The 18,477-nt window shown below is 37.7% G+C and overlaps 1 protein-coding gene across 2 annotated transcripts; it reads left to right on the top strand.

The window, feature by feature from the left end:
• The first annotated feature begins 329 nt into the window (after positions 1 to 329).
• Positions 330 to 18,383, top strand: zdhhc16b (zinc finger DHHC-type palmitoyltransferase 16b). Of its 2 annotated transcripts, XM_052103032.1 has the most exons (11): positions 330 to 481; positions 8,298 to 8,545; positions 9,786 to 9,980; positions 10,456 to 10,544; positions 12,424 to 12,452; positions 13,787 to 13,920; positions 14,146 to 14,241; positions 16,496 to 16,581; positions 16,750 to 16,873; positions 16,969 to 17,039; positions 17,181 to 18,383. In XM_052103032.1, the coding sequence occupies exons 2-11, from the start codon at positions 8,306 to 8,308 to the stop codon at positions 17,281 to 17,283; spliced, it is 1,167 nt and encodes a 388-aa protein (XP_051958992.1). In that variant the 5' UTR covers positions 330 to 481; positions 8,298 to 8,305; the 3' UTR covers positions 17,284 to 18,383. The 2 variants fall into 2 exon arrangements, with proteins under 2 accessions (XP_051958992.1, XP_051958993.1); XM_052103033.1 differs by lacking the exon at positions 14,146 to 14,241.
• Positions 18,384 to 18,477: the final 94 nt, after the last annotated feature.

Genomic DNA, 18,477 nt, shown 5'->3' on the forward strand with positions numbered 1-18,477 from the left:
TCATAGCAAAGCAGTTGAGGGGGAATTTTAAAGGCATAGTTCACCCATAAAGGAAATTCTCTCATCATTTTCTCACCCGCATGCCAACCCAGATGTGTATGACTTTTTTTCTTCTGCTGAGCAAAATCAAAGATATTTACAGAAGAATATTTCAGTTCTGTAGGTCTATAAAATGTGTGAATGGTGGATATCAGAAGAAACCCCCAAGCCAAGCACCTTCTGCGGGCTTGCACGTTGAAATTCTTACTCTGGAAATGGCCATTGAACAGCACACTAGTCGCGACTATTATTTTGAAAAGTGTAGGAAACACCGGAAGTTTAGCCGGAACTCGGACTGTGCATTAACAGCAGTTATAAGTGCACATGATGCATTAATGAATGCATTCTCATAAATATGATATATGTGTTTCATTCAGTAGCAAACATGACCTGAATCGTTTTATGAGCGATTCGTTTGAATAACTTCACGGTACCAGCTTTGGTAAGTATCTTTTTAACATTTTCTGGGGGTTATTATGAGCATCACTCACCTGAATTTCAGATCTGAATATACACCTGTGCACCCGTCCCCTTTAATTGCAATATAAACTGGTCAGGCCTCGTTAGTTTGAAAAACAGTGGCATTAATATGCTCTGTTACTTTACCCGGCTGGGACAAACAGTTCAAATAAGCCAAGTCTTACTTGTTGAGGATGGTCTTGGCTGGTTTTAGGTGGTCTCCCAGCCTGACCATCTTATAATTGCCCCAACGACCAGCCAGCAGGAGAGCCTGACCAGCTTGATTTTTCAGCAGGGACGGTCTTTGTTCTGGATCATAACCTGCTGTTGCAATGGAAAGTTTTTCTTTTGATCAGGAATGAAAGTGTACATGGACACCTGATATCATACCCTATCTCAGTGTTACAGCGTGTCAGTCATAAGCATGTCAGTGGAACCAGGTCAAGTTTGGGTTTCATGCACCTCAAGTGTAGGCAGATGGCTAATGTAGGTATGCGCTTGAGTGTCATGTCCACAGTAGGCTATTGATAATACATGGCATCTTTCCTTCTCATCTGCATCCTCTATCTCCAAGAACTTGTGGAAGAAGTTCTAATAAGAAAATATCAGTACTGGTTTGATCTCAGCGGTCTTTGCGGGTGGCACTTCATTCTTTATTCACTTTAATGGCTATTGAAGCATTGAAGTTGGACACTTTTGCTCTGAGATTGCACACTGTTGGTCATAGTCCATAAACAGCATGAGTCACTTTATGTGAAACTGCTAACAGGATAGGTGACAGTACTCTGCTGTAAGACTTGACAAGTTTAAGCCTTTCCAATTACGGAGCAAAGCTCCTTATGTTTGAAGGAAAAGTAACTTTCCCTGGGAAATAAATGTAATGTAGAGTGGATGGAAGGTTTGTGTGTGTGTGTGTGTGTGTGTGTTTTAAATATATTGCTTAATATAGTTCCAAGACCAATATATTGGCCAGAATTATTGAATTGTCTGAGTGAAATTTAAATTGAGATTATAATGTAGCCAGATTGCCAGAAGTGTTGTCACACTTGTGTCAGTTCCAAACTCTACTGACAGCTTTTTCAATGGATAATAAACATTTACAGTTTCTAGTGCTTTTTATTAATGGCATCATTTTTCATGGTTAATCGCAAGTGCTCTAAAACAGCACCGATTCATGTGACATTAAACGTTTCCCAAAGTCTAAGTGGGAGTTTGACTAATTAAAAGAACTAGACCCCAACCTAGGTTGCATATTCATTGCAATGGGCATTAAATCTCTTAAACTCTCCACAATATTATTCTACCAGTAGGCTATTGATATCCACTTTGTTACAGCAATTGCAAAGCTGCATTCATGATTTACGTCAGAACGTCAAGGTCATCGTCAAGTGTCACTGAACTCCACTTGAAAACACAGCAGACAAGGTTTTTATGATAGTTAAGACTTGACGTGCTTCTGTGGTAATTTAATTGCAGATAACTGTGGCTGTAAAGTGCTTGATTTCTAGAATAAGGCCTATCTGGACCTGTTTTGTACAACAAATAGCATCCTTTCTCATTCATTTGAGCATTGGCACAGAATCTCTGTTGTGTTGCGCTGAGTTTGGAATGGCATACTATCCATACTACTCTTACTACTTTCATATACACTGGTGGCCAAAAGTTTGGAAGAATGTACAGATTTTGCTGTTGCATTCAACTAATCACAAAGTATATTCAGGATATTATTGATGTAAAAACAGCACCATCACTATTTGAAAAAAGTCATTTTTTGGCCCCATTTCCAGCAGCCATCACTCCAACTCCTTATCCTTGAGGAATAATGCTAAATTGCTAATTTGATTCTAGAAAATCACTTGCCATTATATCAAACACTTTCAAAACGCTATTTGGTTTGTTAAATGAAGCTTAACATTGTCTTTGTTTTTACGTTCTCACAGTATGCAATAGACTGGCATGTCTTAAGGTCAATATTAGGGCAAAAAAGAAACGGCTTTCTCTAGAAACTCGTCAGTCAATCATTAATCGCATGATCTTCCATAGTTAATCGTGATTAATCGCAGATTTTGAAAGGGCTGAAATTTGACTCTAAATATACTTTTTTCCTGTCAAAATGCATTTATTTCCTACTTCGGAAAGAAAACAAAACAATATAAAAATATAATGCTTTATTAACATTTTCCAAACCTTCCACAGTATAAAGATAGAAATGCACTTAAAAATCGCCAATTAAAGTAGCATTAAACGTTTCCCAATATCTAAGTGGGAGTTTGACTAATTGAAAGAACTAGTCCCCTCATAGGTTGAGTATTCGTTGCAATGGGCATTAAATCTCTTAAACTCTCATCCTCAACAATATGAATCTGCCGGTAGGCTGTGGCTATCCACTTTTTTACTGCAATTGTGAAGCCACGTCCATGATATGCATCAGGGCATCAACGCCAGCATCAAGTGTCACTTTGAACTCCACATAGGGCTGTCACGATTATGAAATTTGGCTGACGATTAATGGTTAAACAAATAATTGCGATTATGACGATTAATTTTCTGTTTTAGGGCTATAACAATGAATTGTCTCTTTAAGGGTTTTCACAATTGCCTTCACAATTATTCACAGTATTGTCATATAATTGTCATATTTCTTAAGGTGTGGTTTAATGTGTGCTTCATACACCTTAAGAAATCATTTGTACACATTTAACTTGAAAGAAATCACATATCTCTATTGTATTATTTGACTTTTATGTTTCAAGGCTTTAAAAACTTATGAATGACATGAAAAATAATGTTTTGAATATCAAAATATTTCTCTCATTTTGGTCAACTTTACATTTACACTTTTGTTTTTTAACTTATACGTCGACGCAAAATATGCGCGTCGATTCGTCGGACCCAAAACAAAGATGGCGACGCCGGCAAGTAATAGTAACGCAAGTGGCTCCTCAGACTATCAGAAGTGCAAGGCGGCGTGCACTCGTTCCTCTAAAGTATGGGAATTCTTTAATTTAAAAGGAAACAATTCCGTGATATGTCGTCTTTGCAAAATGGAGATGGCCTTCCATTCTAGCACCACGGCAATGCACCAGCACCTTAAGAGGCGCCACCCGGTTGCAGCTGCAGATGACAGAGCACCGTAAGTTTTTTTTTTTTTTCAACTCCCCACTTTGCACTCGATGTTGGAGTAGGCTATAATACGTTGTCGATACCAAAAGTTTTCGCTTTTAGCCATTAATAATGCGCTTATAGCTATGAATGTCGTGAAAAATACACAGCGGTCACTGACAACGCGCTGACAGACAGGTCCAAGCAGGTAACATTTAATAAAGTCTCAACTTTCAAATTTGGTCATTCAAAGAAAATTAAACCATAAATAGGCCTACTATTTTGTGGCTCTTTAATGTGTCGTGACAGATTGCCTCAGTTAAAGCTGCTCGTGAACCGATCATCTTTTCCTTGGTTAATTTATAGCATCAAACAGGCTAAACATGAATGTAGCCTACATCAGAAGGACTGTTGTTTTAACCACAGAAAGATGTCAGTACAGTAGCCTACAATCCATTATTCAAATTCAAATCCACCGACGTTAATCTTCTCTCTCCTGACTACTTTGTCGGACAAAAATGGCGTATTATGATTGATTGATCAGATCGCCAGTCAATCAAACTCCCGGCAAATGTTTTTTTTTTAAACATTTTATACACCCCCACCCCCGATGAAACCGGTGTTGTCACAAGTCGATTAATCAAATCGGAATCGAATCGGACTGAAAAAACCGAATCGTTAGATTAATCGATGCATCGAAAAAATAATCGCTAGATTAATCGTTTAAAAAATAATCGTTTATCCAGCCCTAATTTTACATCATATATTTTTATAAAAAAAAATAAACTCAGCAAAAAAAAAGAAACATCCCTTTTTCAGGACTTTAAAAATCCAAGTAACTTTACAGATCTTTATTGTAAAGTGTTTAAACAATGTTTTCCATGCTTGTTCAATGAATCATAAACAACTAATTAACATGCACCTGTGGAACGATCGTTAAGACACTAATGGCTTACAGACAGTAGATAATTAATGTCACAGTTATAAAAACTTACAACACTAAAGAGACCTTTCTACTGACTCTGAAAAACACCAAAAGAAAGATGCCCAGGGTCCCTGCTCATCTGTTTGAATGTGCCTTGAGCTTTTTGTCATTGCAGCAATCTCATTGCTGTACGTTACAGGGAAGACATCCTCATCCTCCCTCATGTGGTACCCTTCCTCCAGCATGACAATACTACCCCCCCCCCCATTTTTCAGGGACACATTATTCCAGTTCTGTTAGCCACACGTCTGTGAAACTTGTTCAGTTTAGTCTTAGTTGTTAAATATTTTTATTTTCATACAAATATTTATGATTATTCAATAATATTAATATTATTAAATATTTATGAAATATTTAGCTGCGATCTTCTGCCAATAATCTGCAGCAAATCAAAAGCTCCTTTGCATGTGAAAAAATGTATGTAAAATTTGTGGAACGAGTTTTTAAAGAACGAGTACGATACTTCCTTTTCAGTACTCGCCGATACTGATACATGTTTATTTGTTTTTAAATCCATGTAAACAGTTTATTTCAATTTTATCATCAAAATGGTGTTTACATAAATGAATTAAAACTTTAATCAAATGAAAATTGAACAATTAATTCTCAACATAATATATTATTATTTTTATCAAATGAAGTGCTTTATTCAGAACCTCACAGCACAATCCAAAATACAACATTGGAGTTATATTGTCAAATAAGTACAGCATAACAGAGAGATGCTGCTTAAATATAATACAGTTACTATTGATTTATTATTATTATTATTATAAGTAGTAGTAGTATTACAGTGAAGCCCTTTCCATTTCAGTTTATTTTAACAGAAGTTTTTATCTCCAGAAAAGCCAGTGGTTACGAGACTCAGAGTGATTATTAAACTTCAAACAGCTGCTATTTAATTAAATAAATATGTAGTCTGTATTAAGAGAATTAGTGCTATGCGTGCGGTAATCTGCTACAAACCGAGCACGCGAGTGTGAGCCATGGAGCTTGTAAGAGCAGCAGTTGTCAACACAACACCAGCGAGCGCGATATCCCTAATGAGAACCGTTTTCTGTAAACACCTGCAACCTTACTGCAGGCATACAGAGCCCCCTTGAGGACCGAATTGGAACATTATTTTACAACCTGAAATAAACTGATATTTTTAACTGATAATTCACCGGGGGGTTAATTTCTGACCCTGTTTCGTAAGTGTTCAAAAGTGTTCAAATACATTTTGGGGCCAATGTACTGTAACTGAATTATATCGACGATTGTCCACCCTGTTTTCAAGAAATAAGTATCCACCAAATGAAAAAACTCAAAGATCAACCACTAACTCAGGCATATTGTTTCCTTAAAAGCATTTTGGTCTTTAAATCAGGTTTAATCTGAATACAACAATTCAGAAGTATGAGCTGCTATATGAAGGTGTATGACATCACAGCATGCAAACGTCTAACCTATCTTTATCACAAGCTCTTCTTTCCACATGCGACATTAGGAAGTAAGATATGTGTCCAGGTGGCCAGATGGCCCATCTCATTTGAAAACCTGTGCAGGTCATGAGTGGAACCTCATGGGACACTGATAAAAACATGGCCTCAGCCTTTGTAACCAATACTCACTTTCATCAGGTGCTGGCCATATCAGTTGCACACTTATTGTCCTCTTGAGGAAATGCATCCAGTGCTGGATTACACTGGTCTTGTGTCCTGCAAGCTTTTCCTAAGTTGGTTGTTGTTACATAAGGTAAAGTGCCAAGAACTTGATAAAATATTTAAAGTGTTTTTTTCCTGCCTTGGACATTAGTTGATAAAACTGCGTAATAGCTACTCTAGGCTATCCATTCCTTTTGGCAGGTATTGTGAGCCCTCCACAATTTATTTTTAATCAAACTAATGCTTTTTTGCTCTTAAAGAAGGTGTGCATGACCTCTGTCATTTCATTGTTGTTGTAGAAGTCTCTTGGTACAGAAAAGTGAAGAAAAGCAGAGTTTTTTTGCCACTTTTATTTTATCCAGTTGCTAAGAAAATCTGGGTCCACAAGGGTTAGGTAAGGATTTTAATTAGTCTCTGTGTGCCTAATTGATTTAGGAAGTTTTGATCACTTTGAAAAATACTTGTGTCCCACATTGTGACATGCTTTCCATATAAAAAATTAGCTAATTAGCCATTTAGCTAATTATTTTCTAGTTATTATGCATTAGGGCTGGAACTAACAAATATTTAGGTAATCGGCTAATCTAAGATTATTATTGCAATGATTAATCATTAGGTCTTAACCAACTATTCAGCTCTTTGTCGACTTAAAATGTTGTATTAAAAATAACAATAAACAGGACAAAATCCTAGAATTTTTATTAAGTTTAATGGGGTTGCAGCATGAAACATTTACACTTTCCATTGATCACAGAATGTAAAGTCTTAATATCTTGTATGCTGCTTTTCACATAAAGGTATCTTTAGATATTTTAAAATATGTTAAACATTATATTCAACATTCTCCAATAACAATTTTTTCATCTGCAGTATAGCTCCTACAATAAATGTACGTAAGGAGTTTTAGATATTTATATTGTAAAACAAACCAAAAAAGACAAACCAAAAACCTTCTCTTTTTTCTGCATTGTATAATTGGCTAAAACTACATCATTTGATCCATCTTTAACTCACAAAAAGCAAACTCTTTTCTTAATAGATCTGAGTATCTGCGATTTCCTTGAGGATAAGATACACACCGTGACACATACAGTATATTGTGATACACTACGTCACGAGCCATCACGTTATAATCTAGCTGCAGCAAGCGGGTGCGAGGGATGTGCGTCTCCCCGCAAGGGGGTTTATCAGCCGGGAGTTGAAGTTTGAAACTGTCTCTCTCGCTGTTTTTCACGCAACTCATGTAAGTGGCTCTGACCACACAGAGTTTGTGCTTATTTACACAAATGCTTCCTTATTATTTGAACTTTAATAAAGAATGCATTTAAGATATAACGAGGAGGCAAGGCAAGTTTTGCTCAAATGGAATGCCAAGTACTGCTCTTCTGCTTTATTTCACGTCAGGATGACAATGCTTCTATATTTACTATTTTTGTATTATAATTCTCTACTTTGCGATCTACATCACCCTTGCATCTGGATTTTTGAGCAGTTTTTTTTCCTCTCTTCATTCAGGCGTGAGTGACAGTGCTGTCATCATGTGTTTCAAATGATCTCATGTTGCATTGTGAGATCAAACGATGTTGTCGATGAGGTCAACAAATCATTTCAGCCCTTTTATGCATGCAGTTTTATATTAATTAAAAGAATAAATAGAATTTTTATAAAGTTTGACATTGCAGAGCCATTTAAAATGAACTAGTGATGGCAAAAAGGTGATACAATTTTGAAAAACTTCAAAGAAATGGTGATAAGTGACACAGCACCTAAAATAAACACTTTTTATCCTTTATACATTTATATATACATTTTACTTAAAATCTTTCATGTTAATTGAAAAACCTTATGTTACCACACTTATACTTTTTCTTTAGGCTGTATTCTTAACAATTTGGCGGGGTAAACGAATACCATAATGTGAAAAGGAGTTTATATTGCTAAATTTCTGTCAGCTCAAGTTGTACAGGTTAGGGTGCTTACTACTTGCAGACTGTTGTTTTTATTTGCTTGTGTTTGTGGTATGCAGAAGAAAAACACTACGGTTTTCTGTTTTGTGTGTATTAAAGGTGGGGCGATGCGTAGCTGGAGGTGGTATCTCTCCAGGGTCATGCGTCTTTTCCTGCGCTGGTTCAGACTCTGCCCCCAACGAGGACGCAGAAAGCGGCAAAGCAGAGTGCGAGACCTGTGGAATTATTGGAAAGTGATAATGAAGTCTCTCTACTTCAACGTCTTGAACAATTCAGACACTGTGCTAGACTGCGCCTTTGAGCCCATCTACTGGCTGGTGGACAACCTGACTCGATGGTTTGGAGTGGTAGGTAGACTAATACCTGCTGTCTTTTCAAAGTGATCTGATTATCAAGGGCTGAATGAGACAGATTCAAGCAAGAATGACTTGGGATAGTCTTCAGTTCAAGCATCAGTTAGAATGGGATGGAAATGAACAACCGTAGAGGTGATAGTTAATCTTTGTGGTGGAAAAAGTCGATAACCTAAAAATCGGATGATAGTTTTCAATAAAATCAATTTATAGGATGTTAAAACTTTTTCTTAGTCTTTCCTTACTATGACAGGCACAGACATAGAAGCTACAAGAGTCCAAAATGAAGTTTATAGGGCAACCAAAATCCTAATAATAACCAAAAATGTAGATTTGGTAGGTAATGCGGGACTTCAACGGGGACTCTTATTTTGAAATGATGGAGACTTGGCTCTACTACAGTTCTCTATACACTCACTGAGCACTTTATTGGTGCTCAGTGCTCATTGGTGCTAACACTATAGTGCTTATAAAGTGGCCAAAATGTTCTTCTGCTGTTGTAGCCCATCAGTCTCAAGGTTCGACGTGTTACGCATTCTGTGATGCTATTCTGCTCACTACAATTGTACAGAGTGGTTATCTGAGTTACTGTAGCATTTTTGTCAGCTCAAACCAGTCTGACCATTCTCTGTTGACCTCTCTCAACGACAAGGCGTTTCCATCTGCAGAACTGCCGCTCACTGGATGTTTTTAGTTTTTGGCACCATTCAGAACTCCAGAGACTGTTGTGGAGTGAAATCCCAGGAGATCAGCAGTTACAGAAATAATCAAACCAGCCCAGCTGGCATCAACAATCATGCCATGGGCCAAATCACTGAGATCACATTTTTCCCCATTCTGATGGTTGATGTGAACATTAACTGAAGCTCCTGACTCCTGATTTTATGCATTGCACTGCTGCCACACGATTGGCTGATTAGATAATCAAACTACTTGTCCAACTGATCTTAGGGAACATAAAACCTTTATTGTTGAGCACTGTTGCCAAATTTTCTTTTTAACTGTTTTCATTATAATTATTTTATATGCATCCCAGTATCATTATGACTATGATAGTTTCATTTAATTATTTTTACTGATTTTGTACTTGAGTATATTGCTTTCATCATAAATGCACATTTCAGACCTCCATTTAAAGCTAAAACTTGTTAAAGTATGTACTAACTTTTATTGCTTTAATCCACCCATAGTATTTACTCATTCCTAATGCTTCTCTCTAATTTCCTTGGTAAAGGTGTTTGTATCTCTGGTGATCGCCTTGACCAGCTCCGTTGTGATCATTGTCTATCTGTGCGTGCTTCCCATCATCTTCAGCACATACCCCTTTCACTGGATACTATGGCACCTGTGTTACGGCCACTGGAATCTCCTCATGGTGGTCTTCTTTTACTACAAAGCCACCACCACGCATCCAGGTTTCCCACCACAGGTACTTCAAACGATCTCTGATTTCCTAACTCAGTATTTGGATTCAGTTGTTCATTTATTTAAATCAAAAGGCAGATCTCGGTTTACTTTTTATTTAAATAATTACATAATTGTTACATTATTATTTGTCATATACTGTATAAAGTCATATGCAATAGTACTCCCTTATTAATGCCTCAATTTTTGCTGATTTGAATAAAAAGTACTTTTTTTACTGTAATACCTTTTATAAGAATCATCATTAAAAACTATGGGATTAGTAAAACAAAACAAAAAAACATTAAAAAAAATATAGCACATGTTACAGTAATAAGAATTTGGGGGTAAAATGTGCCTGAAAACAATGTCATAATGCAAAACATATATATATATCCACCCCATGGGGTTAAATGACCAGGAGATTTTCTTCCCTGTTAGGATGATATATTTGCTTGTGTTGCTAGATAAATAATTTAATTGAATGTCTTTTGTTTTAGGAAAAGAGTGATATACCTACTGTTACCATCTGCAAAAAATGTATAGTTCCCAAACCAGCTAGAACACATCATTGCAGCATCTGCAACAGGTAAGACGTCAAATTGTTATCTATAAAAGATTACACTTTATTTTCCGATGTTTATTGAGCATATTACATGTTACTAAAAATAACGTCAACAATGTGTATTTACAAAACAGTAACACGTGTAAAGCTGTGGCCAAAATTATTGGCAGTGACATAAATTTTGTGTTTTGCAAAGTTTTCTGCTTCAGTTGTTGATTCACATTGTTTCTAGATTATTGTGCAGAGTGATCAGATGCATTTTAAATAATTGCAAAAAGCTTCATTGGCCAAATAAATGAACAATATCACCAAAAACCCAAATTTCACTGTTTTTTGGCCCTGGCACAATATGACAAGCTAACATAATTTCACTAATCATATCAGCAGCACCTGGGAAAGTGTGAACGAGTACTAGTCAGGTGAAATCACTCTATCATTCTGATTGGATTATAAGAGCACACTGATTGCTATAAAAGGAAGAAGTGCTTCCAATCATTGTGTTCTTGTTAGCAATGGTTACCTCTAAAGAAAGACATGCAGCCATCATCGCTTTGCATCAATATGGCCTTGCATGCAAGGAAATTGCTGCAAAGAATATTGCACCTGAAAGAACCATTTACCGGATCATCAAGAACTTAAAGGAGAGAGGTTCAACTGCAGTGAAGAAGGCTTCAGGACATCCTAGAGTGTCCAGCAAGCGCCAGGACCGTGTCTTCCTGAGGAGTCAGCTACTAGTGCAGAGCTTGCTCAATATTGGCAGCAAGTTGGTGTGAGTGCATCTGCACGCACAGTGAGGCAAAAACTTTTGGACAATGGCCTGGTGTCAAGAAGGGCAGCAAAGAAGCCACTTCTCTCCAAGAAAACATCAAGGACAGACTGAATTTCTGCAGGCAGTACAAGGATTGGACAGCAGAAGACTAGTGAAAAGTTATTTCCTTCTGACTGTTTGGGACATCTGGAAAATCGATAGTCCTGAGAAGAAACGGTGAACGCATGAGTCCTGTGTCGTGCCAACAGTGAAGCATCCTGAGACATTCCATATGTGGGGTTAATTTTCATCCAAGGGAGTGGGCTCTCTCACAATTCTGCCCAAAAACACTGCCATGAATAAAGAATGGTATCAAAACGTCCTGCAAGAGCAACTTCTTCCAACGATCCAGGAGCAATTTGGTGATGATCCGTGCATTTTCCAGCATGATGGAGCACCATGTAACAAGGTAAGACTGATCGTAATCCCATAGAGAACCTGTGGACAAACAGAAGCCCAAAAATTGTAATCAAATCCAAGCACTAATAAGGCAAGAATTGATCGCCATCAGTCAGGATTTGGCCCAGAAGCTGATATCCAGCATGCCAGAGCGAATTGCAGAGGTTATGAAGAACAAGGGTCAACACTGTAAATATTGACTCTTTGCATAAATTGAATGTTTTTGCCAATAAAAGCCTTTAACTTATGAAACGCTTATCATTGTTTTCCAGTATACCACAGAAACATGTGGAAAAATAATCTACAAATACTGAAGCAGCAAACTTTGCAAAACACAAAATGTATGTCACTGCCAATACTTTTGGCCACGGCTGTACATGTAGTTCATTAAAGGTACACTCAGTAATGTTTTCTCATTAAAAAAGTTTAACTTCTAAAGACATGAATTGTAATTTTGCAATATATTGAAACTAAAAACGATTGATTTTAAAATGCTGCATTCAAGCCGCTAGGTGTCTGTGTCATCTTGGATTACACTAACACAAAAATTACTGAGTGCACCTTTAATATTTTTCTGTAAATTCACAGTACCAGACACTCTAAAATAAAGTGTGACTGATGTTTCTTGCCTATTAAATATTTTAACTTATGTAAAAATGTAAACATTATATAAGATTTATTTTCTTTTTATCACAGGTGTATTTTGAAAATGGACCACCACTGTCGTATCCTTCTGAAACAGCGAGTAAATGAAAAAGATATGTGATGTGTAAAGGCCCGGGTATACTTTGTTTTTCTGAGTTTCAGGTCGGATCGCAGCCGGTCAACTGCTTTGCCTTTCATAGTGTACTATTGTGACCGCTTGCGCATACGAACGTGTTCTACACATGGGCAATATGACTGCTTTGTGATATGCTTTTAGTTAAGTCAACGACAAGCTAATGCTCCGACGATGTGCACAGATGAGGACTGTCCCTGTGTCGAGAAAATCTGGGCTGCACGTGGGCAGTCTGCGTATAGTGTGCTGATGACAAAATTCACAGCAAGCATACTGTGCACGGAGCAATCAGTAACATGTGCAACCGAAGTATACTGAGGCCTTAAAGTTGAAGTATGCGGCACCTAACAGAGTTGCAAAATACTTTTTGTTTTAAAAACAGCTTTCTGAATACACACACTCCCCTTGGTTCGAGCTGACAGAAAGTCTACGGTAACTCTGATAACCACTCTGTAGAATTGTAGTGAGCAGAATAGCATCTTAAAATGCACACCACATCAAACCTTGAGGCTGATGGGCTACAACAGCAGAAGACCACGTCGGTTTCCACTTCTGTCAGCCAAGACAGAAAGCTGAGGCTATAGTGGGCCTACCATTTATGTACCCCAGCAGAAATAAAAAAAAATTCAGACCAGGCGATCCTTTTCCAATTGTCTACTGTCCAGTTTTGATGAGCCTGTGCCCACTGCAGCCTCAGTTCCTGAAAATGTTGGTAAGCAGAGGGTTCTTCTCTTGTTGTAGCCCATCTGCCTCAATGTTCGATGTGTTGTACGTTCAGATCAATGCTTTTCTGCATAGCACTGTTGTAATGTCAGCTCGAACCAGTCTGGGCATTCTCCGTTGACCTACCTCAATAACAAGCAATTTTCACACACTGAACTGCCGCTCGCTGGATGTTTTTGGCACCAGACTGTTGTGCATGAAAATCCCAGGAGATCAGCAGTTACAAAAATACTCAAATCAGCCTGTCTGCCACCAACAATCATGCCACGGTCCAAATCCCTGACATCACCTTTTTTCCCCATTCTGATGGTTGATTTGAACATTAACTGAAGCTCTTGACCCATATCTGCATGATTTTATACATTACACTGCTGCCACACGATTGGCTGATTAGATATTCGCATGAATAAGTAGGTGTACAGGTGTTTGTAATAAAGTGGTCGGTGTATCCACAGTATATATAAATTAGAAAAGGAAAATGAAAGGATTTTAGGCCTGACAGTACTGCATGTGAAAATGTCCTGTTGTGATTTGTGTCTTAACTGACCTCTCGTCCAGCTTGGTTGAATAATTGTGTGGGTCATTTCAACCACCGGTACTTCTTCAGTTTCTGCCTGTACATGAGCATGGGCTGCATCTACTGCAGCATTAGTGTCAAAGACATGTTCCTGGATGCTTATAATGCCATTGAGGTGAGCAGATATTCTTCAAGAACATAAACCGCATTGATTGATCCATGTTGGAATGGTTTATACTGCTTGCTTACAAGATCTGAATGCCTTAAAATTATAAACTCAATGAATATACAAGTGAAAACTCTACGTACTGTGATTGTGTTATTTTGTGGGGTATGTCGCTGTGGTAGGTTATTATGGGAGATAATTTTATGTTGGGCTTGTGTTTTGTATCGTGTGTAGTCAGGTAGGTACATGGGCGTGCATGCACAGGGGGAGGTGATCACAGATGTGGGGCTGATCTACAGCCTGTTGCCCCCCGGAGATACCCCTGGGCAGGTAGATGCTACCTAGAGGCTGGAGGTGCACATTGGGCAAATCTCTTTAAGAGGAATACTGTTTAAAAAATATCAAAGGAAGATATGTTTTTACTTACAAGGATGTTCTGAAGTGGCATGCTGTCTATTACAAAAGAAAATAATTTTGATTCAGTTTCTAAAATATGCAAATAGAAGTCTGTGGGGCAAATTAATTCACACACACACACACACACACACACAAAATAAGTATAGCCACCACAAGACTTTAATATTACACATGTAATCTGGAGACTAGTTTGATAAACTCCTTATCTATCCAAATTCTTATCCATTCTTTTAATCACGAACATGGAAACCTTGTAACTTTCCTATGGTGCAAGGATGCCTAATGCAGGAATTACAAATATCCACTTTAAATGAATATTCTGGGTTCAATACAAGTTAAGCTCAATTGACAGCTTTTGTTACATAAGGTAGATTACTACAAAAATTAATTTCGACTCGTTCGTCCTTTTCTTTAAAAAATGCAAAAATCGAGGTACAGTAAATCTTACAATGGAAGCGAATGGGGCCAATTTTTGGAGGGTTTAAAGACAGAAATATGAAGCTTATAATTTTATAAAAGCACTTATGTTAATTCTTATCTTAAAAATGATGTATTATTTGAGCTGTAAATTGTTTAAATTGTCGTTTTATTTTTTATATTTTTTTATGGCCTTTTGGCTTTTTAATGGGATAGGAAAAGTAGAGAGGTGACAGGAAATGAGAGGGAATGGGATTGGGAAAGGACCTCTCAAGCCAGGACTCGAACTCTGGTCACCCGCAAAGCATCAGCACCACCTGTCATGAGTTCAGCCTGCTAGGCTACGGCTCTGACAGGTTTTGGGGTTTGTTGACATAACCGTGTCATGGGAACGAAGTTGTAAAATTGGCTATAACTTTACACAAAAAAGGTTAGTTAGCGATTTTATCACACTAAAATCATGTTTGCACACATATTGTTTGTCTCGTGGCTATACTTTTGACACCGTGAGTATGTTAACATTTACGGATTGGCCCCATTCACTTCTATTGTCAATACTTCATTGGAACCCAGATTTATCTTTTTTTCAAGGAAAAAGAGGGCAAGTCAAAATGTATTTTTGTGGTAATCTATTTTTTGCCACAAATGCTGCCGATTGAGCATAACTATTACTGTAAAGTCTGTTTTTGTTTGATTTACAAACTGAGAGATAAGGTTTTTTTTTTTTACTTTTTACAATATAAATATTGCTTAATATTAATCAGTGGTAAGCACAGCCCTGAAACAAGTTAAAGGGATTGTTCATCCAAAATTAAAAAATGTACTCACTCTCATGCCATCCTAGATGGGAGTCTGTCTTTCTTCTGCAGAACACAACTGAAGATTTTTAGAAGAATATCTCAGCTATGTAGGTCCATACAATACAAGTTAATGGTGACTAAAACTTTGAAGCTCCAAAAAGCACACAAAGGCAGCATAAAAGTAATCCACAAGACTCCAGTGGTTAAATCAATGGCTTCAGAAATGATCTTATCGGTTTTGGGTGACTACAGACCAAAATGTAACTCTTTATTCATTGTTCATCTTGCCATTGCAGTCTCTAGGCACGATTGTGATTTCAAGCTCGATTACATTACCGAGCTGGAAATCATGATCACCAAGGAGACTGCTGCTGCTGATGACTGCAGATTTATTGTGAATAAGGAGTTTCATTTTGGTCTGTTCTCACCCCAAACCAATTGGATTGCTACAGAAGATATGGATTAAAACATAAAGTAATAATTACTTTATGCTGCCTTAATATCCTTTTTGGAGCTACAATGTTTTAAAGGATACAGTTGTTTTGTGTTCAGCAGAAAAAGTCACACATCTGGCATAGCATGAGGAAATTAGAATTTTAATTAAGTCTGTTTAATCGCACTCTGCCCAGTTACAGCCACAGACAGTAGATGTATTATCAGTAGTTCACATAAGCCCTGACAAACCTGTATTTTAACATCTACTATTTAGCTGTGTATTCCATGTGATTTTGTCAAAGTATTGGAAATCTGTAGGATTTAGCAGTGTGACCTAAAGTCAGTTGTTTTGTGATAGTTTACTGTCTTCATTAAAGAGCTAAGCTTTAAATCAGTTCTCAGAAATGCAACATTTTAATTACATTTCATTTAGTATATTGTAAATAGTTTGTTACTTATATAAGATAACCATGTCATCTAACATCATTTCCCTTTTTAATTTTTTTTTTTTAAAGAGCTATTTTCAGACCCCTCCACCCACCTTCACTCATCAGGAGAGGATGGTGCATAAGAGCCTCATTTATTTGTGGGTGCTGACAAGGTAAGACTGCCATTTTTATACATTTAGAGCAGATTTTATGGCATATGTCCATCATTCTGTCAGCATAAAAGTATGCTGGTGCTTTGTTTGTCATTGAAGGCATTTGTTGCACTAGTGCCCTGGCAGCAATGACCCAATATTTCTTTTTCTTCTTTCCCATCCTAACAGCTCAGTGGCTGTAGCTCTGGGTGGACTGACATTGTGGCATGCACTGCTGATTACCAGAGGCGAGACCAGTGTGGAGCGACATATTAACCACAAAGAGAGAAAACGACTCAAACTGAAGGGCAAAGTCAGACATTCTATAAATCATTTGCTCATAAAATTAACCCGTGCATTGTAGTTTTTTACGGTATAAAGAATTGGCTTACAACTGTCTGTTCACAGCTTTTCCGTAATCCCTACCACCATGGAAAACTTAACAACTGGAAAGTGTTTTTGGGTGTCCAGAAGCAGAGGTGTGATGTTTTATTACTTTCCAACATTTCAAGTAAAGGCGATGTTGACTATATAAAACATTTACTGTGGAGTAGTTGTAAACACTGCTGTTTTAAGCCGTATATAATAATGATGACATTAAAAGCATTTCTTGTCAACAGTCACTGGCTAACGAGAGTGCTGCTGCCCTCCAGTCATGCTCCTCACGGGGACGGCCTGACGTGGGACAGTCCAGCATACAGAAACAACACCATGGCTATTTGATGTCACAGACATATCCTTACCACATATTCCTTCATTAGCCCTGGAACTGATGGTGGAGCATTTTCAGTCATGTTTTTTTATCATCGACTCTTATGGGAGGAGTTAAATCTTCACTACCAAAACCCCAGTCCTTTTAAAAATGAACTATTGGTGCCATTTAGGCATCTTAAGTGTTTTTTAATGGTTGTATACTGAAATTGTGTGTCTGTCTGTGGTACAGATGTGTCCGAGTATGTGCCGAGTTCAAAGTAGTACTTGGTGCCAAAGACTTATTGTGAATGGATCTTAGTGATATCTGTGAAAGTAATATTTATATTTTTATCAAAGGTTTGGTACCAAATGGAAATCGTTGTGTTCTTTATAAAACTAGTATTTGTCTGATTTTGTTAAAACTTTAACACTATTTTTGAACGTTTGATGATTTTAAATGTAAAACTACAGAAGTTCTTTCTATCTAAAATCCCAGTTTCAATGTGGTCTCACATTTGACCCTAATGTATATTGTGGCTGTGGCTCAGGTGGTGGTAGAGCGGATTGGCTGCCAATCACAGGGTTTGAGGTTCAATTCCTGGCCCACATGACTCCACATGCTGAACTGTCCTTGGGCAAGACACTGAACCCCAAGTTGCTCCCAATGGCAGGCTAGCGCCTTGCATGGCAGCTCTGCCACCATTGGTGTGTGACTGTGTGTGAATGGGTGATTGAGAGACAGTGTAAAGCGCTTTGGTAACCTCTAAGGCTAAAAAAAGCGCTATATGAATGCAGACCATTTACCATTTAATGTATATGCAAGCAAAAATGTGGGTTGGCGGTTCGATTCCTGGCCCACATGACTGCACATGCTGAACTGTCCTTGGGCAAGACACTGAACCCCAAGTTGCTCCCAATGGCAGGCTAGAACCTTGCATGGCAGCTCTGCCGTCATTGGTGTATGAATGTGAGTCACAGTGTAAAACGCTTTGGAACCGCTAAGGTTAAAAAAAGAACTTGATATAAGTGCAGACCATTTACCATATCAGTAAACACATTTAACAACACAAAATATGTTAGCAATTTTAGTTTTAAGGTTTCTTATTGGTATTACATACCAACACGTCACATTAAGTGGTCTAACACCTCAGTGTCTACAGCTTGTAGCTTTAGCTTTTAAACATAATTGTTAAGTTTGACTGAAATCGTTATTTTCCTCGTGTT

Source organism: Xyrauchen texanus, chromosome 33 (assembly GCF_025860055.1).
Source record: "Xyrauchen texanus isolate HMW12.3.18 chromosome 33, RBS_HiC_50CHRs, whole genome shotgun sequence".
NCBI lineage: Eukaryota > Metazoa > Chordata > Actinopteri > Cypriniformes > Catostomidae > Xyrauchen > Xyrauchen texanus.